Raw genomic sequence first — 26,041 nt, 5'->3', positions numbered from 1 at the left:
GAAAATAAAGTATATCGATATTGCGGTTAAAAAGGAATAGCAACAACGGCCTGAATATAACAGTACAAGCCCACTTTGTATTTCTGCTCTTACCACCCCCTCTACTTACTTTTCAGGTGATCTTGGTGTCAGTTCAGCTGACGTATTTAAATATTCCGACAGCATTGAATGGGGTCGTCAGACTGCACTGCATACGCGCTGTGGTGGAGAGTGAAGATGGCGGAGAATAATGTCGAACCAGAGCACGAATGGAGCGACTGGGCCCTGGACACGGCCGAAGATACCCTAGTTGCAATGGAAAACCTGCTGGCTACACTGAGAGCTTTCGAGGACGTCCTCAGGCAACAAGAAATCTCCGTAGCGTCTTCCACGGAGTACTGCGATAACTTCTGTCAGGTAATGTGTACATGCAGCATCGAAGCTACAATTAGCCTATCGTTAGCTCACCGAGGACTGTTTTTTTCCCTCTCGCATCCCGCAAGCAGAATTACCAGCAACGATTGCTGGCCTGTTAGCTAACTGGCCAAGTTTAGGTTAGGATTACACCCAATTGCAGTACGTTTATTTTTGCGCATATTTGCATATGCTTTTGTGTTTTTTATCATTATTATTATTATTATTTTTACACCCAAACAACTCACGGCCGTTGGACTTATTTGCAGCTCAGTGATTTGTTGCTCAATTTGCAGGTTCGAGTCGCCTTACATTCAAAGATCAAAGGTCTTTTAGCTTTGCTTTATTTGGGAAGTGATTATGGTGGCAACGAAGAAAATGTAATACAGATGTTTGTATGAATTTATTGACACAGTTTGCAGATCATGTATTACTGCATGCCTGTGGGGCGGGGCAGCGTCGAGATATGTTTATCATAATATTTTTGTTGTTGGGGGGCGTTTAGCTACTAAGGAGTGTTGCATTTTGACCACTTTCAAGAAAATAAGCTTTTCCTGTGCTCTTGAAATGTGACAGTTTCTAAACCTGCGCATCTGTCAGTTACGACAATGGAGATTTTTAGTCTCCCTTAAAGAAATCTTAGATTGGAGTCCAGTTAAAACACAAATCTAGTCATCATGGTAGGGAAATTACTGTGGCTTCCGCTTTCTAAAGGATCTGATTTAACTAAAAACTAGGTATCACTTTCATTTTTGCTGCTTAAGGGACTCTGCAAGTTTTTCAACCATTAGAGAGCTTCCCTTGAAACCTGTTCAGCAGCCTTTGAGAATGGTATAGCAGGAGTAATTCATTAGCTAGTTCACCCTGACAGGTCTTCTTTAATTAGGCTGCTTTTGAATATTTCTCAATGATTTCAACAGCTCTAACTTCCCCCTTATAAGTAAGTTGAAAGATTGTATGCGTTCCCATGTTTGGTGTTGGTAACTGTGTAAAATGACACTTGATTTAACACTAAAACTCAATTTCAGTACAGTTTTAACTTCAATCTTCCAGGTTTTCGTAAAACAAAGGCAAAAAGATCTGTGTGACTCCCAATTCCAGTCGGAAATCTCAGGGATGTAATTAGTACACTGATGTAGGTCTTTAGGGCCTAGACTTTATTCCTACCTTCCTTTGAGAGGGTACTGTATATTTAGACAGAGGGGAATTAATTTAGTGCCTCTGTGGGCACGAGAACCACCTAGAAAAGTTCCTTCTATCTGGCAAATGAGACTCCTGGGATGCTGATAGCGCTATGATTTTAATGTGTATACCCACCAACTACAAGCAGGTGACAGATGGGTGTAGATGTTGACTTCTCTGTTCCTGAAGGACAGCTGATCGCTGAGTATTTGCGCGAAACGAGACCTTCCTCCCTGTTAACAGTAAATGTTGAGTTATATAAAACACCTGTTTCTTGTAGGTAATATTAATTTAATTAATTGAATTTGATTCTGTTTTAAATTGTGTGAAATTATACCAGGTTGAATCATCCCAAGAACTCAAATTTAATGGTCATATACAGTATGAGATCATTATGTATGTGTGATGATCATGTACTGTATGAAGTCTTCCTTCCTTTTTTTGTTTTAAAGCAACAGTTAAGTCCCCTCAGGCCCAATCTGGAGCACAGCAGGCACACACCAGACAGTGTGTCAGCTGGGATCAATCAGGTATAGACAGGCATCTCCCTAAGGTGAAAACCTTTGCTCATCCATGGCAAATGCTTCCTCTTCTGGTTGTAGTTTTTGAACATTGCTACTACATATTTCTACTCTACTTTCAAATCTGCTTCATCAACAATTTTTTTTCAGTTTCTGATGCCTTTGTGTGTCTTTGCAGGCACTGATGCACTATGCTGGAAGCAGGAATTCCATGGAACATGGGCTGCCTCTTCTGGAGGTCTACTGTCTGTCCATAAACTGCTTTGCTTCAGCTCGATCCCACCTCACGGCAGAGTCCGACAGAGTGGCCCTCGTTTTGAAGCGGCTAGCTTTGTGAGTACTGTAAAATATACTGAATTATGAGAGATAAGCAATTGATTATCTCATGAGAATGTGTGCGAGGTGTCATAGGTGTCAAAGTAGTTTGAATGTCTGGTTTATGCATGGGAGCAATTTGAAATCATTTCAATATAACTTGTATAGACAAAGGCTATACGTATTGTGTGCATGTGTAATAGTCATATCACAACAAATGTCATGTCAGGTATATCAAACTCAGTTATTATGCTTTGAAACAAAAGGAATACCAACATGTTTTTTTACTAGTGTAACTTAATGTTTTTGGATACACAGCCTTTTTTTTTATTTTTTTTTTAATTTTAACATTACAAAAATTGCCTCGTTTCGCGCCGACAGAAATGCAGCTCTGTGCAGTAAGACTCGCGGTGGCGGCTTGTGTGTTTACATCAACGAGAAATGGTGCAAGAACTCTGTGCTAGTCTCTAGTTATTGCTCATCGCTGGTGGAGTTTGTGACTGTTAGATGCAGACCTTTTTACTTACCACGGGAATTCACCACTGTTTTCATTATCGGAGTGTACATTCCACCTAGCGCTAATGCTAAGGAAGCGCTATGGGAATTGTATACAAAGATCAGTGAACTGCAAAATACACACCCGGATGGACTGTTTATTGTTGCTGGGGACTTCAACCATGCAAATCTCAAGTCAGTGCTTCCTAGATTCCATCAGTATGTGGACTTTGCAACGAGGGGAGAAAACACGCTGGATCTTGTTTACACAAACATCCCCGGCGCATATCGGGCAGAGCCCCGCCCCCACCTCGGCTACTCAGACCACATCTCTGTTATGCTAATTCCAGCATACAGACCACTCGTCAGGCGATCAAAACCAGTTCTGAAGCAGGTGAAAACCTGGCCAGCAGGAGCCATCTCTGCTCTTCAGGACTGTTTTGAGAGCACTGACTGGAACATGTTTAGAGAGGCTGCAACTTACAGCGACTTCACTGACTTGGAGGAGTACACATCATCAGTGTCCAGCTATATCAACAAGTGCACCGATGACGTCACTGTCTCCAAGATCATCATCTCACGACCCAACCAGAAACCGTGGATTACTGCGGAAGTGCGTGCACTTCTAAGGACCCGAGACTCTGCCTTCAAAGAGGGAGATAAGGTGGCGCTTAGAAGAGCGAGGGCTGAACTTTCTCGGGCCATCAGAGAGGCGAAGCGCGCACACGCCCAGAGAATCCACAACCACTTTAAGGACAGTGGCGACACACGACGCATGTGGCAGGGCTTACAAGCCATCGCTAACTACAGGACGACACCACCTGCCTGTGACAGTGACGGCTCCCTCCCAGATGTGCTTAACAACTTCTATGCTCGGTTCGACAGGCAGAACGACGTGGCGGCGAGGAAGACCACCCCTCCTCCGAACGACCAGGTCCTGTGTCTCACTACAGCTGAGGTGAGGAAAACTCTATGCAGAGTCAATCCACGTAAAGCTGCTGGACCAGACAACATCCCAGGCAGAGTGCTCAGAGAATGTGCTGATCAGCTGGCAAATGTTCTCACCGACATCTTCAACATCTCTCTGAGCAGTGCCGTTGTCCCCACGTGCTTCAAGGCCACCACCATCGTCCCCGTGCCCAAGAAGTCTTCTGTGTCCTGTCTCAATGACTACCGCCCTATCGCACTTACACCCACCATCATGAAGTGCTTCGAACGGCTCGTCATGAGACACATCAAGACCCTGCTGCCCCCCTCACTGGACCCAATGCAATTTGCATACCGCCATAACCGCTCAACGGACGACGCCATCTCCACTGCACTCCATCTTGCCCTGACACACTTGGACAAGAAGGACTCACACGTCCGAATGCTGTACATAGATTTCAGCTCAGCATTTAACACGATCATCCCCCAACAACTGATCGGAAAGCTGAGCCTGTTAGGCCTGAACACCTCCCTCTGCAACTGGATCCTGGACTTTCTGACCGGAAGGCCTCAGTCAGTACGGATCGGGAACTGCACCTCCAGCACCACCACACTGAGCACTGGGGCCCCACAAGGCTGTGTGCTCAGTCCTCTGCTGTTCACACTGCTGACTCATGACTGTGTAGCAACACACAGTTCAAATCACATCATTAAATTCGCTGATGACACGACTGTGGTGGGTCTCATTAGCAAGAACGACGAGTCGGCGTACAGAGAGGAAGTGCAGAGACTAACGGACTGGTGTAAGGACAACAACCTGTCTCTGAATGTTGACAAGACAAAAGAGATGGTTGTTGACTTTAGGAGGACACGAGGCGACCACTCACCGCTGAGCATCAACGGCTCCTCTGTGGAGATCGTTGACAGCACCAAATTCCTGGGTGTACACCTGGAGAAGGACCTCGGCTGGTCCCTCAACACCAGCTCCCTGCACAAGAAAGCCCAACAGCGTCTCTTCTTTCTGAGAAGACTGAGAAAGGCCCGGCTTCCACCACCGATCCTGACCACCTTCTATAGAGGAACTATTGAGAGCATCCTGAGCGGCTGCATCACTGTCTGGTTTGGGAGCTGTGCCATATCAGACCGCAAGACCCTACAGCGGATAGTGGGAACAGCAGAGAAGATCATCGGGGTCTCTCTACCCTCTATTGAGGACATCTACACCACACGCTGCATTCGCAAAGCCACCAGCATTGTGGCTGATCGGACACACCCCTCTCACACACTCTTTACACTCCTGCCATCTGGAAAAAGGTACCGATGCATTCGGGCACACACATCCAGACTGTGCAACAGCTTTTTTCCACAAGCCATCCGTCTCCTCAGCAAAAAGGGACTGACTGATAAACACGCACACACACACATACACTAACATTATCACTCAGCTTAACTCAAATACCTCAAAACATTGAGACTGGACTGACTAACCAACACAAAGCGCAAACACACTGACCTACACCACCAAACCATCGCACACACCAACCTGTAAATGCTCTTTTGCACAATATTATTACTAGATATATTATATATTATTATTTTTTTTGCACTAACTTGTCTTGTAGCACCTTGGTTCCTGGAGGAACGTTGTTTCGCCTCACTGTGTATTTTTAAACTGTATATGGTTGAAGTGACAATAAAGTTGAACTTGGAACTTGGAACTTGGAATCAACATTCTTGGTAGTGTGTCATACAGGCTCTGAGTGTGCACTGCAAAAGGAAGTGAAAGCACCAAACAGAAAAGAAATGCAGTAGACTAGAGAAGTGACTGAGTCTGATACAAACACCTCCTGCAGGATCAGATTGGGTTATTTTGCATGCGTTCTGTGGGGGTGGGCCACCTGAGACCTGTTCACAGTAACATCCCCCCCTTGTGCCTCATTCCCCACAGCGAGAGGGATGGGGCAGGTGGGCCTGTCCTCTCTCTGTCTACTAGTTTCCAGTGAATAGCTCTTCTGAGAGTTTGTGTCTTCAGCCTTCATCTTCTCTGGTTAGACAGGAAGCCTGTTTACTACAGTTCTATTGCAGGGCTCCATCTTTTACCACTTGCAAACGGCTTTACCTGCAGCACCACCGAGAGAGCAGTTTTACACGAACAATATCCTCACTCCTGATCAGAGAAGCAATAATACCAATTCCTCAATCAGCAGGCAAATCATTTGGTCAAAACATATTTTATATTAATAAAATTCAAGAAAGGATTGTTTTACACAGATTATAAAAACACATTTTCCTTTATTTTTTAATTTTTTATATTGTTTTCTCTACAGCTGCACTCCCCTCAGCTTCTTCAATTATTTACAAAGTCCTTAATAGCCTGCTCACTCAACTTTGTCTAATGTAGCTCAAATTCAAGCATTTTCTGTAAACTCAAGTCATTACACCTATACAGCAGGCTTGTGCTGTCTGAAAATGAGATCAAGCGTTGACAATTAAAGACACCAACGCTGATTGTTTCTTTCCTAAGTGGTAATAACTATTAACCAGTGGGAGTGAGTCTAGTCTCCCTCTTTTCCATCTGCCAATCCTCACAAGTACACTTTGCAATCTGACTAAATGCTTTATTCGTGTTCTCCATATGCCTGCCGCTATTCCGAGGCACTGATGATCCTGGCGCTTTTTTCCGTTCAGCCTTCTTAACATGTCTTTTTCTGTTGGGTTCAGTTTTATTTTTTGTTTCAGTTTCGCTTCCTTTTTTTTCTTTCTTTGCTTTGCTTAATAAATTCAAAGCAGAACATGGAGTTGGGGAGAATGTACAAATGAAATATTCCAGATACGTCATTGGTCTAAGAACATTAAACAAATGTTTTTGCAGTATGTATATCAATGACTGTGTGCGTGTGTTGTTTTTTTTTTTGTTTTTTTGTTTTTTTTTTTTCCCCCATATTTGAATGGGTAACGAAACACCAATAAAGCACTCGTCCTGTAGAGTGAGCAAAGCTTTTATATGCATACAGGAGTCCAGAAAGAGACATAGTACAATAGGTGGCTTTCCTAATATGAAAGACTTTTAGCTTTCTCACAACAGTCCGAGTACAAACAAGAAACTAAATATTATGGAAATCCTCCAACCGATTTGGTGCAATTGCAGCCTGCCTCTGCCCAGGGCATAAAAGTACATTTATACGTTGAAAATGGGAAAACATTGCTGAAATATAGAGGGTAAATTGCCAACACAGGAAATAAGTGGTTTTGTAAATTGATGTAAATGTCACAGCTATGGTTTAAATCTGAGGTATGCAGTGATACTAAGTGTAAAACGTAAGCAGTGGTAACTGTAATAATAACCTCAGCTAATTTTGTTCTTCATTTTGTGCACAGTTATATGCATGCTGTGCTTCCTGGTACTAACTGATGATTATTATTATTATTATTTATTTTTTTTAAAGGCTATAGCATTATTGGTTTTGTCATTTAAAAATATTAGTTTAAGTAACTGTCATTTGCAAACCAAAACAAAAAGAAATCAAAGCTCACACTGACTGGGATTGAGTGGCTGTTGTTTGGGATTAGATGTGCTTCAAGACGTCCTTGAAGGGGCATTAAAGGTCTCGTACTACAAATGAGTTATCTAAGATATTTTGTGACTTTCTCAACATGAGCTGAACTAGGTCAGAGATTTGTGCCTTTGTGTTCATTGCTAGGACCAGTCATACGTCTTCAGCCAGGAAAGGTTTAGAGGCATGATGCGATCAAAGGTGTAGGGAGTTGTCTCATTACATGTGCACTGAAAATCCACTGTTATCCTGAATAAACTGTATTAGTCATGTGAACGGTATGTTAAACTTCTTCAGCATGCTGATTTGTTTTTAGGTTTAAAAACACTGTTTGAATGCACATTTTGTTTACCTGTTTTTGCTGCAGTTTGCAACATGTGGCCGCTTGCTTGTACACAAACTACACAACAATTTGCAATGCTAGGTTAGTGATGAAGAAAAGCATACATTTCTGGTTAGGAGGGATGCACATACTTGTAAACATGGAATGCTGTTGTTGTTTTGTTTTTTGGGAGTTTTTTTTTTTTTCTTTTCTTGAGGTAGCTAAAAGAATCTGTGGGCAGTCACAGACTGCCAGTCTACATGTAGAGGGTGTGCTTTGTCAGATGGAGTGGGCTACTCTTGCTTATGTTGTTGTTGGTCTGTTAGCCAGCCATGGAGAAGAGCCAAGTTATAACATACAAAGACCTTAAGTGAAATCAGCCCACTTATTAACTGACACGTAAAGCGCAGTTATGGTGGTTAAAACCAATATGCTATCTGAACAGAAACTCGTATGTGAATGGACACATTTGTATAACCATTATTTGGTAATTAGACAATTTGTGTGCAAATATCTTTACACAAGCCTACAGAATGGTGCTTGAAGAATTAAAAAAAGCTGTGGACGTACGGTCAAACGAGTTGGCCACTGCTGAAAATGTTTTGATGCAACGAAACAAAATAATTGAAGCACCTTCACTTTTCAATATTTGTGTACTATGCAGTTATTGTCACTGACGTCATAGCGAGAAGATTTTGTATCTGGTCAGCTGCAGTGTTTCAGTGTGTTTGCATGTTCTCCATAGGTCCGTGTGGGTTCTCTCTGGATGCTCCAGCTTCCCACCACAATTGTAGTTGTCTGTGGATGTGGGTATAAATGGTTGCCTCTCTCTTTTTGCCAGCAACCGGCTGTCTGTTGAAGGCGCACCCCACTCTAATGTCAGCGGTAATAGGCTTCAGGGGATCCTTGTTGGACAAGGATCCCCTGAAGCCTAAGTTCAAAGCTTGAACTTGAGATGATTATTCATGCTTTTATTTCCTCTCGTTTAGACTACTCTAATGGCCTTTTTACTTGTTTTAACAAATCAGCCTTAAATTGTCTTCAGACTGTGCAGAATGCTGCAGCACGTCTCTTAACAGGCACCAAGAGAAGATCGCATATCACTCCAGTCTTGGCCTCCCTTCACTGGTTGCCTGTAAATTTTAGGTTTCATTTTAAAATTTTAGTTCTAACCTTTAGGGCCCTACATGGTCAGGCTCCTCAATATTTATCTGACCTGCTGAAACCACATGCATCTTCTCGGGCTTTAAGGTCATTAGATCAGAGACTGCTGGTGGTACCGCGCACTCGTTTTAAAACTCGTGGTGATCGGGCCTTTCAGACTGTGGTACCACGGTTGTGGAATTCTCTCCCACTGTCTCTTCGCTGCACGGACTCCATTGATTCTTTTAAGAAACAGCTGAAGACATTTTTATTTAGAAAAGCATTTGATTAATTTCTTATGCTGTTTTTATAGTTTTATTGTTTTACATTGTTTTATTTACTGTTATATTGTTTTTATATTCCCATTTCCTGTGTTGTAAAGCACTTTGTGATTTTTATCTGTGAAAACCGCTATATAAATAAATTTTACTTACTTACTTACTTATAAGGATATTAATTGGCATGCACACAGATCCATGTGTACAGGAATATTAGTGAATATTAATATTGAATTATTAGGAACACTGCCTTGTAGGGGGGCGGCCATGGTGGCTTGAAGGTTGGATCATACTCTGCACACTTTTCATACTGTCGTTGGCTGTTCTGTTTTGCACTGTTTTATTATAGTGTCATAAAACATCTCCTTGTTTTTACTACAGGAGCTGTTTTGAACTGTTGCTGTCAGTGCCTGAGAATGAAATCCCATATGAAGCCTGGGTTCAGTTCCACCACTCTGTTCAGGTACAGGACCTTCAAAGCATTGTTTGCTGATGGGTGACTGCATAGAGAAAAGTAAATTTGTGTGTGTCTGTGAAGGGGGGGGTCAAGTTGAGTCTTTGGGCGTTTTCTGTAAAAGCCCTCCTAAAAGTAAACCCAAAGACGAGCTGTTTCAAATTGGTGTGGACAGCATTGTTTTGTTTTTATTTACCCCGTGGTGAGTCTAAAACATCTGTCTTTATAACCTCTCACTCTTCACAGGTTGTCAAATCTGTACTTCAATATGAAACCAATCTAGGTGTGAATATCTTCAGTATCAGGCTTGAAATAGTTAGTTATTTTCTCAAAGGATTTAAAGATACAAGACTTAAAAAGAATAGTGTTTCAATTTTTCTTACATTCAGCAGTTTTGTTTCCAAAGGATGAAGTGAAGCGCTTCCGTCTCATGGGGTGGGTCGCATGGCTGTGGACTTGATTTCTTGTGGCAAATGTGCACTGAAGAGTTGGCAGAATACGTTGCTAAATTGATTCAATATGTTCAAGCTGAGCAAAACTGTGACATACTGAGAAGATTTATGGGAATGTAATAGCTCTGTAGCTGAAGTCTCATATAGGTTTTTAAGTACTCTTACTTTCTTTGATACTAGATTTTGGGCTGCGAAGTCACTATATTAAGTTTAGTTCACCCACATGCTGAATGACATTGATTGATTGATTGACATTTCAAAAAGGAGAAAAAAAGTCTTAATTTCTACAGACAGACTTGTCAGCAAAGAAAAAGTAATTCTAAACCAGGCTGTGCTGAGCTGTCACCTGTTTTCCTTTTTAGATGTGAACAGTGACAAACGTTTCGCTTGGTGTAGAGCAGATAATGAAATATCGCTTGTGCTGAATCACAAACTGTGACAGCCTTTTGAGTTGTTCATTTATCATTTTATCACACATCAACAGAGAGAAAGCAGCACTGCTGCCTCCATAAAGGGAACATAGCCCTTAATAATTATATTTTTTGTATTCATGAAAATGAATGTTTATAAAGATGCTGACCGAACAATGTTATTGTATTTAGCGTTACCATTTTTGTGTTGTGTGCAGATTGCCCATGATACCCTGCTACAGTATGGAAGCACAGACCTTCAAGCATTACTCCAAATCACAGGAGAGGGAGGGGCATGGAGCAACCCTGTCCTTACATCTCTCCTCACCGGGCAGCTGACTAACCCAGAAGAAGGTTAGGATCTAATCAACTAGGTTCTTTTTATTTTAAAACTATAGTTACTTAGAACTACGTTGGCTTTTTCTTTATTTGTGACTTGGATTTTGTTTGAATTCTGTCTTTAGTTAATGCATATATCAGCTTGGAGGGCGAGGGCTTCATGGAGATGCGGGTGAAACATCTGGAAAAGATGGGCGAGATTGCCAAAGCTGTGGTTTTGGCCAAAGCTTGCACTGAATGCAGCACCTTTTCTAATCAAGCCACGTTTCGTCAGACATATGTCTCCCTGCTTTGTCACCTGTTGCCCAACGAAGAGGCCATAATGGAGGTATTCCAGCAGTTTCTTTTTGTGAGCTGGGATTGGTTGCTTTGGTGACTTTTGGGTGTTTCAGTAAATTAATTAATGAGTTTCTACATTTATCATTTTCACCAAACCAACGTGAAGAGTATCAAAAATATAAGAAGCGTTCAGTGTGACACAGAATGTGTGCCAGGTGATCACGACTGATGGCCTCCCAAAGCTTTCAGAGGACAGACAAAAGCATCCATTCTTAGTATTCAGTCACACATACACAAGCAATCTGTAACTGATATTAGCTGATAAAGAAAAATGGGGCATATTTGCAAGTCAAATCTTTTTAGAATGAGTGTAAAAAATTTACCTATTCATAAGGGTTTTCTGCACTGACTCCAAAAATAGAGCTTCAAACCCACATGCAAATTGAGCTTTCAGTTTTCTGGCTTTCAGTTGGAGGACTCAGAAAATCCTCCAGCCGATAGAACATTTGGGTGCTTTGTGGCCTAGTTTCAGTTTGGCATTATATTGTATGCTGTAAAAGTGTTTTAGCCTGCTTCTTTGTACATAAATCTAACCCATGTGCACACAGAAGAACCTTAGCATAATAATTATTCTTTGTCAGTTACTATTGATAATTCCTGTACTAAGCAGTAGGGCTGGGCCATATTATACCGTTCACGGTAATACCGGTATAATGTTAGGCAACGATAGGAAAATGAAATATCGCGATAGAATGGGAGTAAAACGCGCATGCGCAGTGCCTTTGTTTTCATACGCACATGGCCGATTGTTGAGTGAAACAGATGAACCAGAATTGGTTTGTAAAAATGGTGCAACTTCCGTGATGTGGAACTGGTTTGGTGTTTGTCCGTCAGATACACGACAAAGCACATTTTTTTGCAGAACATGCAAGCGGCCGTTGTCATTGTCATATTTGTCGGACTAAGATGCTCTTAAATCTGGGAGTAATCTGGGTCCTAAACTCCGTATGCTTCAGGTCAAACATCACTGCAGCATCACTTAGAGTTAAAAACTGTCTAAATTCTTTCATCTTTAATAAAACGATCAGCATTGCTGCTTTACCAGGTGTAACTATAAAGTTTAACTTCCAGGCATCCATGAAAACAAAAGTTATTACATTTAACGGAGTTAGAAGTTAGCAGGAAGCTAGCGGAAGTTAGCTCGCTAGTTTCGCTAGTTACCTAAGCATGATATTGCATGTTCTGACTGAGAGATTTCTGAAAAAAATCAAACGTACAGCTCTGCTATCACTTCCAACATAAATGAAGACAGGAAACTAAAAAGCAGTGACGTTTGTAGGGTTACTGAAGTTGGGCTAGCTGGTATATAATGATGTGCTACGTGATCGCTAGCGATACAGCTATGTTAGCATAACATAAACAGTGAAGCTGGAGGACGAACACTAACACTTTTCCACTTATAAAAGTTAACGTGAAGGTTCTTCATGGTTAGAGACAAATGCAATCGCATGGCAGGATGCTGTAAACGGACCAAACTTCAGTCAGGAGAACAACTGAGATAATCCATCCACAATACGAGGTTAGTCATTAATATACTGCAACAACATGGGAATAGAACAGCTGCCAGAGAATTCAACATTAATGAATCAATGGTACAGAAGTGGAGGAAGCAAGAAGAATGAGTTTAATAAAGTTTGATTTATCTGACTGCTTTGTTTCGCTTAATGTGCCTTATAATCCCGTGCACCTTATGGTCCGAAAAATGCGTACTGCACACTGCAGTTTAATGTTGCAAAGCACCTATTTTTAACTTCAGTGGATATTATATATGGTTATGCTCAGGATATGTCAGCCCATTTCTACTGGAAATGCCTTTTGGTTAAACTTTCAGCAAGGAATTTGCATTTGCACTGTTACATTTTTATAAAGCTTTAATGTACATAAAAACCAGCTTCTTGTTTAAGTGAAAATAAATGGAAGGTTGTCTTTTTGCGCTAGTAATGTTGTGGAGTTGTATTTTGTCTCGCATCAATTATATCGTCGGTTATATCGTTATCGCAAATTTTCAAATATATATCGTGATAAATATTTTTGGCCATATCGCCCTGCTCTACTAAGCAGTGTTTGGATTTGTTTTACATGCTGTCTCCTTTTATTCTTTTGATTACAGTGTCTCGCCAGTGTTTCAGATAAAAGTGCAGACTAGGTATAGGATTTGCATGATCAGAAAAGAAAGAAGTGTAATTTTATTACACACACAGAGTTGTCAGTATGTTGGGCATTTTTTTTTTTTTTTTTTATATTCATACAAAAGCCACACAGCTTTGAACTCGGGATAAAAAAATGATACAAAAATAGTTTTGTTTAATCAAACGGCTCACATTTCCACACATAATGTCTAAGTGAGCGAAGAAAGAGGCTATTATACTTTATAAATATAAAGCTGTGAAGAAAACTTGAGTCAGCGGTGCAGTGATATTTAGATCGAGTGTCCTATTGCATTTTCTGTGTGTGTGAGAGAGTGAAATGGAAAAATGGCCTTTTAAATAAATATAACATAATTTCTCTGCCATGAAGAGAGAACATTCATTATTATAATACAGTGAAGGAAAAAAAAGTTGTTGTTTTGTCAGGAGGAAGTTTTTAGTTTGCTCTCTTATACATTTTATAAATCAGACTAGTATGAGCTCCTCCTTGAATCGCTACCTTATCGTGGTGGAGGGGTTTGTGTGTCACAGGGATCCCAGGGGCTATGTTGTCTGGGGGCTTTTGCCCCCTGGTAGGGTCTCCCATGGCAAATTGGCCCTGGGTGAGGGACCAGACAAAGAGCGATTCATAAGACCCTTATGAAAAGGACACCGAGGGAATAGTTTACCCTGCCCGGGATAGGGTCACCGGGGCCTCGCCCTGGAGCCAGGCCGGGGAGGGTGCCCGAGGGCGAGCGTCTGGTGGCCGGGCCTTAGTCCATGGGGCCCGGCCGGGCACAGCCCGAAGAGGAGACATGGGCCCATCCTCCCGCAGGCCCACCACCCGCAGGAGGCGCCATAGGGGTCGGGTGCATTGTGTGCCGGGTGGCGGCCAGGAGCAGAGGCCCTGGCGGACTGACCCCCGGCTGCCAAGACTGGCAATAGGGACATGGAATGTCACCTCTCTGGTGGGGAAGGAGCCTGAGTTAGTGCGTGAGGTTGAGAGGTACCGGCTAGATATAGTCGGGCTCACCTCTATACATGGCTTGGGCTCTGGAACCAGTCTCCTGGAGAGGGGCTGGACTCTGTCTCAGTCCGGAGTTGCCCCTGGTGAGAGGCGGCGGGCTGGGGTGGGTATCCTAATATCCCCTCGGCTTGCTGCCGGTACGTTGGGGTTTTTCCCGGTGGACGAGAGGGTTTGTTCCCTGTGCCTTAGGGTCGGGGAACGGGTCCTTACTGTCATCTGCGCTTATGCGCCGAGTGGCAGTTCAGAGTACCCAGCCTTCTTAGAGTCCCTGGGGGGGGGGGGGGTGCTGGAGGGTGCTCCACCTGGGAGACTTCAATGCTCACGTGGGTAACGACAGCGAGACCTGGAGGGGTGTGATTGGGAGGAACGGCCTCCCTGATCTGAACCCGAGCGGTGCTCTGTTATTGGACTTCTGTGCTAATCAGTTTGGCCATAACGAACACCCTGTTCGAACATAAGAGTGTCCATAAGTGCACGTGGCACCAGGACGCTCTAGGCCGTAGGTCGATGATCGATTTTGTAATCGTATCAGCAGATCTGCGACCATATGTTCTGGACACTCGGGTAAAGAGAGGGGCTGAGCTGTCAACTGATCACCACCTGGTGGTGAGTTGGATCAGGTGGCGGGGGAAGACGCTGGACAGACCTGGTGCACCTAAACGCGTAGTGAGGGTGTGCTGGGAACGTCTAGCAGAGGCCCCAGTCCGCGAGATCTTCAACGCACACCTCCGGCAGAGCTTCAACAGCATTCCGAGGGAGACTGGGGACATTGAGTCCGAATGGACCATGTTCAGCGTCTCCATTGCCGAAGCTGCTGCATTGAGCTGCGGCCGCAAGGTGGTTGGTGCCTGCCGTGGTGGTAATCCCTGAACCAATTGGTGGACACCAGAGGTGAAGGGAGCCACTAGGCTGAAGAAGGAGTCCTATCGGGCTTGGTTAGCCTGTGGGACTCCGGAGGCAGCCGACAGGTATCGACAGGCCAAGCGGAATGCGGCTCGGGCAGTGGCTGAAGCAAAAACTCGGGTGTGGGAGGAGTTCGGAGAGGCCATGGAAAAAGACTTTCGGACTGCCGCGAAGAGATTCTGGCAAACCGTCAGACGTCTCAGGAGGGGAAAGCGGTGCTCTACCTGCACTGTGTATAGTGCTGGCGGAGCGCTGCTGACGTCGACTGAGAAAATTGTCAGGCGGTGGAAGGAATACTTCGAGGACCTCCTTAATCCCACTGAGACGTCTTCCGAGGAGGAAGCAGAGTCTGGGGATGAGGGGAATGACCCGCCAATTTCCGGGGGCGAGGTCACTGAGGCAGTTAAACAACTCCTTGGTGGCAGAGCCCCTGGTGTTGATGAGGTCCGCCCCGAGTTCCTGAAGGCTTTGGACGTTGTAGGGCTGTCCTGGTTGACACGCCTCTGCAATGTTGCGTGGAGATCAGGGCAGTACCTGTGGACTGGCAGACCGGGGTGGTGGTCCCCATCTTTAAGAAAGGGGACCGGAGGGTGTGTTCCAACTACAGGGGGATCACACTCCTCAGCCTCCCTGGGAAAGTCTATGCCAGGGTGCTGGAAAGGAGAGTTCGTCCGTTAGTCGAACCTCGGATACAGGAGGAACAATGCGGTTTTCGTCCTGGTCGCGGAACACTGGACCAGCTCTTTATCCTCTCCAGGATACTTGAGGGTGCATGGGAGTTTGCCCAACCAGTCTACATGTGTTTTGTGGACTTGGAGAAGGCATTCGACCGTGTCCCTCGGGGTGTCCTGTGGGAGGTGTTGCGGGAATATGGGGTGTCTGGCCCATTGCTACGGGCCATTCGATCCCTATACAACCGTTGCAAGAGCTTGGTTCGCATTGCCGGCAATAAGTCGGACTCGTTCCCGGTGGGTGATGGGCTTCGCCAGGGCTGCCCTTTGTCTCCGGTTCTGTTCATAATTTTTATGGACAGGATTTCTAGGCGCAGCCAAGTGGCGGAGGGCTTTCGCTTTGGTGGCCTCAGAATCTCATCTCTGATTTTTGCAGATGATGTGGTTCTGTTGGCTTCATCGGGTGAGGGCCTCCAGCTCGCACTGGAATGGTTCGCAGCCGAGTGTGAAGCAGCGGGAATGAGGATCAGCACCTCCAAATCTGAGGCCATGGTTCTCAGCCGGAAAAGGGTGGAGTGCCCACTCCGGGTCGGGGATGAGTTCCTGCCCCAAGTGGAGGAGTTCAAGTATCTCGGGGTCTTGTTCGCGAGTGATGGGAGAAGGGAGCCGGAGATCGACAGACGGATTGGGGCTGCAGCTGCAGTAATGCGGACGCTGCACCGGTCCGTCGTGGTGAAGAGGGAGCTGAGTGTAAAAGCGAAGCTCTCAATTTACCGGTCGATCTACGTCCCTACCCTCACCTATGGCCACGAGCTGTGGGTAGTGACCGAAAGAACGAGATCGCGGATACAAGCGGCAGAAATGAGCTTCCTCCGAAGGGTGGCTGGCCTCTCCCTTAGAGATAGGGTGAGAAGTTCGGCCATCCGGGAGGGGCTCAGAGTAGAGCAGCTGCTGCTCCACATCGAAAGGAGCCAGCTGAGGTGGTTCGGGCATCTGACAAGGATGCCCCCTGGGCGCCTCCTGGGTGAGGTGTTCCAGGCATGTCCCACCGGGAGGAGGCCCCGGGGCACACCCAGGACACGCTGGAGAGATTATATCTCTCGGCTGGCCTGGGAACGCCTTGGTATTCCCCCGGATAAGCTGGAGGAGGTGGCTGGGGAGAGGGAGGTCTGGGCCTCTTTGCTTAGGCTGCTGCCCCCGCGACCCGGCCCCGGACAAAGCGGATGAAGATGGATGGATCGATGGACTAGTATGAGAATATTATCCAGATGTTGCATGTGCTTTATCTTCTTTTTTTTTTTTTTTGGCGCTCCTGCCTCTGTGGCTCAGTTACCCCGCTTTTTCTATATGCCTCCAAGGGCATGCTCACCCCATTAGAGTTTAAGACTATTTTCTGTCCTCATGGGGTCATGAAATTCCTCCAGAAACATTTAAACATTTTAAAATGTTGTACTGCAGCTACAACAGCACTACTTCTTCAAAGGTCTGCATCTTAGAAAACAGCAAATTTTGTATTAAATCATACTGGGAGAACATTTTATCACCATATTCTGGTGGTAGTATATGACTGACATAAAACTAAATATACAAAAAGATACACGTTTATCCATGGATGTTGATTTTTCTGGCATTTGTAACTTTTTGTTGAGTGACTGGAGATGTGTTGCCTCTTTCGTTGTTTGCTGAGCAGCCAACATTATGTTTCCTGTAGATATCGAGACTGGACTGCAAGGACGTACTTGAGATCACGTGTAATTTGGAGACAGAGGGGGAGGAGAATACAGCGTTCATCCTGTGCACAACTTTCTTGACACAGCAGCTACAGCAGCAGAGTCTTTACTGCTCCTGGTGAGTGGGCTCTCTTTAAAGACAAGTTTTCTCTTTTAATTTTCTTTTTTTTTGACTTGATGTAGGAATTTATTTAAAAGAAAGTGATTCTTTGGTAATTTTTGCATTCACAAACAACTATATGTGTAAACTTTTTCTTTTTTCTTTTTTTTTTTTAAATTAAAGGGAGTTGATTTTATTGTGGAGTAAGCTTCAGAGGAGGCTTGACCCCTCACCAGTGTCTCTTCTGGAACGATGCCTTCAGCTAGGTGCCATTGCCAAAACAGTCGACCATTTGCTTTACTTGGTCCGTGTGATTCAGACAGAGGTGAGTGTGAAAACCCGTGCTTTACACTTGTGATACTAAAATGGAACAGGTTGTTTGTAGAGCTGGGCGATAGAACGATAACGATATGTATCGCGATATAACTTTTACTCGATAGAGAAATTAAACTATCGCGATAGACTTCGCCGCTCTTGTCCTCTTAAAAAAAAAAAAAAAAAAAAAAAAGGTCAGCCAATCCAAATTAAGTAGCGCAGAGCCGAACCAATCACAGCCGCAGCGTCACGTCGCGTGACTTGTTACGTACAGCACAAGTGCCAAGCCGCACGTGTGTTTGTTTGGGAAGCAGCCAGCGGGTAATGGAGGAAATGAGTGTGCCGACTAGAAAAATCAACCGAGCGTGACCGAAGAGAAAACAGATGATGGTTCCAACGCCGGAGAGATTGTCGAACGGAAGAGCCATAGAAGTTCCGTAGTGTGAAGGTATTTCGGCTATTTCAAGTCTGACAAAAAATAGAGTAGCGTGCACTGTAAATTGTGCCGAAAGCAAGTCTGGAAATACAATAAACCGGTGCATGCGTCACACTGCGCCACGTTATTGTTTCGGTGAAATGAATTTCTACAATACTGTTACTGTTAATTCTACTCTCTGCAGTGTTTAAATGCTTACATATACACACAGTTACTGTCCCTCCACACATACGACTCGGTTCTGCTTCTATGCCCCAGCTTTGTTTACTTTTTCCCACCGAGGCTTCTAGACTTCTGATTGGCCAACATTTCTGCACGGTTAGGAATCTAGCGCCACCTGCTGCTTTGGCATGTTCATAGCAGCGGTTTCCTTCATTTCTGCCTTTATATGTGGACGGGATTATTTTTTAAAACGAAAACGGAAAATCTCCGTTTTCAAAAATACCCGTGTACGTGTGGACGTAGCCTCAGTCTCTGACTGGAAGCGCTAATTCGTCATTCGGCTTTTGTCAGACTAAAGTAACTGTTAAAACTGTTTGAAAAGCTAAGCTATACAACAAGGAGAGATTGAGAATTTCCTTTTAGTTCTCAGTTTATTTGATATTGACAAAAGTTAGTCAGTTTTGTCTGTTCTTCTGTAAAACAAACTAAGATTTATTTTTAGAATTAATATTTTGTTTCTAAGTGGAATTGACAATTTAGTAGTCTGTTTCGTTTGTTCTATTTTGAAACTTAAACGCTTTAGCGGCTGCCTTTTGTGTAGTTTGTAATATTTGCCTTTATTTATCTGAAAAAGTCTCATGTTCCTTAAGTACATCTACCCTGTTGAACTTATTATGGGAAATAAATATTTAAATAAAAACAAGCTGCTGATTATTTCACATTTTACTTGTGAGCAACGGCACATTTAAATCTTACAAATATAGTTATTTGGCTTATATCGTGATATATATCGTTATCGCCTGAAATGAAAAAAACATATCGTGATATGAAAAAATCTCATATCGCCCAGCTCTAGTTGTTTGGCATTATGGGGGCAGGCAGACTATATTTGCATTACTTCTTACTTGACTGGAGAGTGAAAACAAAGATGTATGAGACAGATTGGATGCCCTGCTCATTGATGTCCTGGCCCAGATCTGGGAGGACAAATTTTAGCCTAATGGACTAGCGTGCCTGTTATTTTTCACTTTGACTTTCAGGGTGTCTTTGAATTCAGCACTTTGTAGGTTTATCATTTTCAGTTTCATCATTTTCAGTTTCATCAAATGATGTGGAATCCTTTTGTTCCTGACACAGTAACCAGTCCTTATCAGTGTAGATCAGTATGGATATGAGCCCCCTGCTGCCTTCATTGAAGTTGATGTATTTTCAAAGTGTTCCTTTAATTTAATTTTAATTTAATTTTTTAATTTTTTTAGCAGTGTATTTAGAGGCTTATGTAGCCAGTGTAACAGGGTATTTTTTTGTATTTCCCAGCACTCTATAATGGGAATATAACTCTTCATATCACTTTTTAGGCGGAGGAACCAGGGATACCTGCGTCGGTAGAGCTTTGCGTGAAAGCCCTTCAACTTCCAAAGCAGGATGACTCGGAATCGAAGATCTCTGTCTGTAAGACGGTGTCCTGCCTTCTTCCAGACGACCTTGAGGTTCTGCGTGCCTGCCAACTCACAGAGTTCCTGCTTGGCCCTGCTCAGGAAGCCTTCAGCTGTCTTGAGGAGCTCTACTTGCGCCCAGACCAAAAGTATGACCAGGACAGTGAGGTTATTCCCAACTCACTACGCTGTGAGTTGCTACTAGCACTGAAAGCTTACTGGCCTTTTGACCCCGAATTCTGGGACTGGAAAACTCTAAAATATCACTGCATCTCCCTTCTGGGGCTGAGGCCAGAGTCAGAAGGGGAAGAGGAAGAGGCCGTTGAGAAGGATAAACTGCATGAGCTGCAGGGAGTCACTGTTAAAGTAGAATCGGTGCACCAAAATGGGATAAATGGAGGTCTTGACAGTCATGAACAGCTAGATCAAAAACAGTCTATTAACCAAACAGACATCAAAGGTGATTCTGAGGCAAAAAAACAGAACTTCTGCTGTCACATTTGTAAAAGGTCTATCTCGGACACCCAAGTAATTCACCACTCAAAAAGACATGCAGAGGATAACAACCACCCCTGCCCTATTTGCTTGGAAAAGTTCGAGAGTCGGAAGAAACTCGTTCCTCACATTAAAAAACACATTGAGAGTGAAACACATCTTGTCAAAAATCATGCCAAGACTGAGGAAGTACAGAAAACGATAGAAGAAGATGACGACGTTGAACCGGGTGAGATCACCATCGATCCTTCTCTAATGCTGTATTACAAATCCACCCATGATCCAGATGTCTTGCAGCATATTGTGCAGCAAGCCAAAACAGGGACAGAGAAACATGTGGACAGCGACGAGCATGTAACTTTCGATTACATCGACCAACATTTCAAACTGCAGAACAGGGATGAGTATCCCTGTCCAGGAACTGGATGTACACGAACTTTTAAACATTCCAAGTACTTGTATGTCCACTTAAAGTCGGAGCACAAAGGTGATGAAAACGTGAAATATTTTCACCAGATGAGAGACAAGCGGGAAAAGTGCGTCTTCTGTAGACGTCATTTTGTCTCAGCTTACCATCATCGCAAACATATAAGAGTTCACTATGGTGATCAGCCTTACGCGTGTGTGGTTATAGGCTGTGGTGCGCAGTTTAATACTTCCAATGAACTTGTCACACACAAGCAAACCCATGGCTATCAGCTCAACTACCAGTGTCAGCTCAAAGGCTGTTATGTCACATACTCTGACTTGGGACAGATCTATCACCATGAAGCACAGCATTTCAGAGATGCGGCATTTACCTGCTCTAGTACTGACTGTAGAAAGTATTACTTGTCCAAAAAGGAATTTATAAAGCATCTGTCAACACACAACATCACTTTCTCTGAAGAGGACTTTGAGGCTCAAAGGAAGGCAAAGCGGAAACTTTTTAAGACTGTTACTGATGCAGCCATTCGCCTTACTAAGTCAGTTGAATCTGACACTGTAAATGGAGACGTCCTGAATGCTTCGTCAGTGAGTTGCTCCTCCTCCTTGCAGGAATCTGACGTCAAAGAGCCCAAAGCAACAATGACTTTGGTGGCTGTGTGTTTTGATGGAAGTAAATTCACTTGTGGCTTTGAGAAGTGTGGCATGACGTTTTCCAGAGCCAGAGATGTCCAGAGACATCTTAAATGTGCTCACCCAGAACATCTCAAACTGGAGAACAAAGAACACAAACATGACAATGAGCAGGGATCCAAGTCCAAATGGATAAAGTCTGAAAATCAACCGGAGAATGAAGAGAAGGGACAAAACGACCCAACTCCATTTCAACCTGTGGACACTTGCCAAGAAAAAAAAGCTTCCACTCATCCCAAAAGCAGTGAAACAAACTCTTTAAGCCTTCAAACAAAAAACGATGCTCTCAAAGAGATTCTCATCGGGCTCAGTAGACTGGACCTGAATTCCGACAGTTTGCCAAACGAACCCACTCAGTCCAGCGTGGACTCAAACACGTCTCAAATATCTCTTCATCAGGCAATTATGGCAAAGCCCCCTGTTGTCTTGCTTCAGAAGAGACCACATCTTTCAGAGGAAAAGGTTAAAGTCCTCACTCAACAAGCAACCACTGAGGAAGGTGGTAGTGAATCACTAGCCAGTGCTAAGCCCTATGTTTGTGAGATGAAAAGTTGTGGCTTTAGAACGGCTCAAAGTTACAGCTTACTGCGCCACTATAACACCAGACATGGCCGTACCATTGAACAGGCCAAAAGGTTGACTTCTTTGAAAACCACCTGTTTTAAGCCTTACGTGTGCCACCTTTGTTCCAAGAGCCACAGGGAAAAACACGTGTTGAGGGCCCATTATATTCAGTTCCATAACATGAGTGAGACTTGCGTAGATCAGATTAGTGTAACATCTGTACAGCATGAGGGAAACAAAGTGTCCAAATCTAAAAAAAAACTAACAGCGCCTTTGACAAACCACGGCCTAAAGGTAAAAAAGAAAGAGCTCCCCAAGTTGCAACACCAACAAGAGACCAAAAACTCAACAGCGATAAGTGAAAATGGAAAAGACTTTGATAATCACTCCCCATCTGAAGAGGAAGGGGAAGATGAGGCAAAGGGTAGAGAGGAAGATGAGCAGAGACAGGAAAGTGAAGATAAGACCACACAGCAAGTCAGAACGACAAGACGCTTGGTAGCCAAAAGTAATCTGTGCTATATACTTGATAAGTTCAGTAAACCTTTTCATTGTGTGGCAAAAAATTGCGATGCAGCTTTTTCCACCCAGGGAGGTCTTGTGCGCCACCTCCAGTTAGTACATCATTACAATCGCTCTCAGCTTTTGTTGGAAAAAGATATTGATGTGCACCACAGTCCAGAAGTGAGAAAAGAGCCTGCCAAAAAAAGGCCTCTCCCAAACTCAGATGAACCTCAACCCCAGTTCAAATGTCACTTTGCAAACTGCAATGCTTCCTACCACCTTAAAAGCAGCTTAGTGCGTCACACTCGTGATTACCACTCGCAACCACCTGAGCTATTAAGGTGCAAGTATGACGGCTGCACAAGAGTGTTCAGCCATGACGGTGCGCTTAAAAAGCACACTCTTTATAGTCACTGCGAGTTGTACGACTCGCTGGTGGTACGTCTGCAGAGCACTCACAAGAAGTCTATTACCGGGTGTCAAAAGAAGCTTATAGTCACACCAGAGAGTCCTCAGAAAGAGGAACCTGGTTCACCCACCGCACAGGCTGAGAGTCCAAAGCCTGAAGTGACAGCTACGTCAGAACAACTGGGTGATGAGGGTGCTGCGGAGAAAAAGGTCTCAGGAGAAAAAAAGCGAGCGAAAAGAAATTGTTTCAGCAGTTACGTGTTTAGATCTCACGAAGAAGCACTACAGATGTGCCAGGATCGCTGCTTGCGAGTGGCCTACCCATGCATGGTTCAGGACTGTGATTCTGTCGTCACGTACATGCACAGCTTGAACCGTCACTACCTGAAGGTCCACCACATGCGCCGAGAAGATGTCTTTAAGAATGAAGATAAGCTTGTTTTTACTGCCGAGCAGCTCGAAGAACTCATTCAAAGGAAGTCCGCCAGACCGACTGTTGCAGGCACGTGCGTCCCTAATGGGGTTCTTAAAATGGAGTACCAAGCAGAGTCGGAAAGCGCAGGGGCACAGCCTGCACCCGTGAGTCTTCATTCCATCAAAGGGGACACGCAGGATGAGGACAATCATGATGCACTGAGCTTCCCTGGAGAAGAAGAGCAGGAGCTGCCACCTGTTGAGAGAAATGGTGTCCTCGTTGGTGCAGACGAGGTGCTATATGGTGAGCCGAGCACAGGCGGGCATGCTGAAGACGCTGCTGCAGGAACACCAAGCACTCAGAAACCAGAGGAGAGACTGAGCTTGGATAAAATCAAGCCTCTGCTCCGCCCGGTCACTGTTGATCTCTCACCACCATGTTCACTTCGTTTCACTACTGAAGAGGGCTTCCAAGATGGATCGGGCAACAAAGATGGTAGTAAAACATTAAATGGATCCGTAACGTTGTCCAGTCCTCCCGTTCGCCAGCCCCTGAAAAGGATGAACGAGCTGTCTGAACAGCCTTCAAACGTAAAAGACTCTCAGTCTCGTAGTGCTTCTCCACGGGCTTTTGACATTGCTGGCTATAAGCCTATGGGGTTTGAGTCTTCATTTCTTAAGTTCATACAAGAAACCGCTCCAAAAGACAAAAATACAGGATTAGCAAAACGGCGGGACACTTTCAGACGTAGTTGTTCTGTCAAAGAGAACAACCAGCTAGGAATCTCTCACACCCGCAGCAGACGCACTCATTCCCCACTGCTGAAGCCCCACTCTATGACTGGGGACTTCACGTCAGTCCAAAACTTGAAGTCCATCCTGGACAAAGCCCTGGCTGGGTGTGGGGACCTGGCAATTAAACAGCTTCAGTACCTCAGACCCGTGGTGGTCCTGGGCAGACCCGTGTGCACCACCGCCCTGCCTGACCTCTTCCCAACAGACACCAACAACAGCAAACTGCTTCTTGGAAGTTAGTTTAACCGAGCACCTTTTTAACATGGCTATGGTAAATGACTTTTTAGTTTCACAGCTGTGTATCAGTATTTTTATTTCTCCCAACCATGATGATGCTGTTATGTTTTTGCTATTTTTAAGTTGCCAAACTGAACAGTTGTAGTAATTAGCATAAAATTAAAAAACAAGCTTAAACACTGCACACTAGATCCAGCTGATTGTTTGGGTTTTTTAGACATCTGTAATGAAGCATTCAGATAACACCTATTATGTTAAATCCTGGTCACAAGTGTATATACTGTAGTTCTCTGAGATAAATGTACAGCTTTTCAGATTGTTGGAAATGGTCAGTAGCGAATTGCAAGGCCTTTTCACTTTTGTGAAAATGTGACTGAAAATATTTCCTTACTACAAAGTCCATGAAGGAATACGTTTGGTTATTTTTCACCTCAGTTTATAATAAGTCAGTGTTGGGTTGCAGTGGACAGGTGTTGGCCAACATGTATGTAACACTTTCTAATAAAATAAATGTGGAAATGAATTTACAGTCTTGACTCTCTGGATTGTTTATTAGTTTGTTAAATTTCCAAGTAAATTACTAATTTTCTTATTTCTTGGTAAATGTTATTGTCTTCCCTCAGATTAAAACTGTTAACTGAAAAAGTAAGCTTAGCGCTTTACATTATTTTATGGATCAGGCAAAGACGGACATCGTTTATAGTCCCAAACTCCTAAACTCCAAACAGTCCAGCGTTAGCTGTGCAACACTTCTTTGGGCTTAATTTTCAGTGAATTACAGTATTCGCTCATGAGAAGTATTCAGGAGGCCCTGCCGGAAGGTCTGTCAGAATCCAGTTTGCCTGGCACATGTGTGGTTAAAATTTGCAGATGCGACACTGCAAATAAACAGATTCTGTGCACGGGAAGGGTTGGGGGCAGCTGTGTGGTTTTAGTATTTAAAATTTTACATGTCTAAAGTGTTTTTAATTAAAGGTAAATTATTAGTTATTTAAATCCATATTTATATAGATATGAAAAGCCACATTAATATATACTTTATATGTGTGCGTACTTTGTACTGAATAAAATGGGTGTGGTACAGGATCCGACACGTTTCCTGTTGTGTTGAAGTAAAAACCGTTATTTTATCGGTGGTGATTGCATGTAAATAATCAAAATGAACCGAGAAGAGGAATTAAGTAGCAAAAGTCAACATTTCCTGCGCTGCCACGTCTGTTTAGCTATCATGCTCATGGGATAAATGGGGCCGCTACCGCCAGCAATAAACGTGTAGTTCTAGTGCTTTAAAAAAAAAAGTAATACTCTAAAACCATAAATTATGCTTTATTAGGAGTTTAAATAGTGTGAATATACATTTGCATTCGTAGTTGCATTTTACACGAATATTTGTGTAGAATATTTATTAATGGGGGTTGAAATAAAGGTGTTTTCTCGAAATACAAAAATTTGAACTCTTTAGTGAGCCAGTCAAA

At 43.8% G+C, this 26,041-nt stretch overlaps 1 protein-coding gene across 1 annotated transcript; it reads left to right on the top strand.

Annotated features, from left to right (window-relative positions):
• Positions 1 to 115: 115 nt before the first annotated feature.
• On the top strand, positions 116 to 25,095 carry rlf (RLF zinc finger). Its single transcript, XM_085392434.1, has 8 exons — positions 116 to 396; positions 2,275 to 2,429; positions 9,512 to 9,593; positions 10,665 to 10,800; positions 10,911 to 11,113; positions 17,563 to 17,699; positions 17,865 to 18,006; positions 19,953 to 25,095. Exons 1-8 carry the CDS (start codon positions 169 to 171, stop codon positions 24,567 to 24,569), a joined length of 5,700 nt encoding a protein of 1,899 aa, XP_085248560.1. The 5' UTR covers positions 116 to 168; the 3' UTR covers positions 24,570 to 25,095.
• The last annotated feature ends 946 nt before the right edge of the window (positions 25,096 to 26,041 follow it).

The sequence above is a fragment of the Rhamphochromis longiceps genome, linkage group LG19 (genome assembly GCF_057381845.1).
Source record: "Rhamphochromis longiceps isolate RC_006_pf linkage group LG19, R_longiceps_female_GT1.1, whole genome shotgun sequence".
Taxonomy (NCBI): domain Eukaryota; kingdom Metazoa; phylum Chordata; class Actinopteri; order Cichliformes; family Cichlidae; genus Rhamphochromis; species Rhamphochromis longiceps.
The sequence above is the reverse complement of the archived record's forward strand: the minus strand, read 5'-3'. Positions and strand labels throughout refer to the sequence as shown.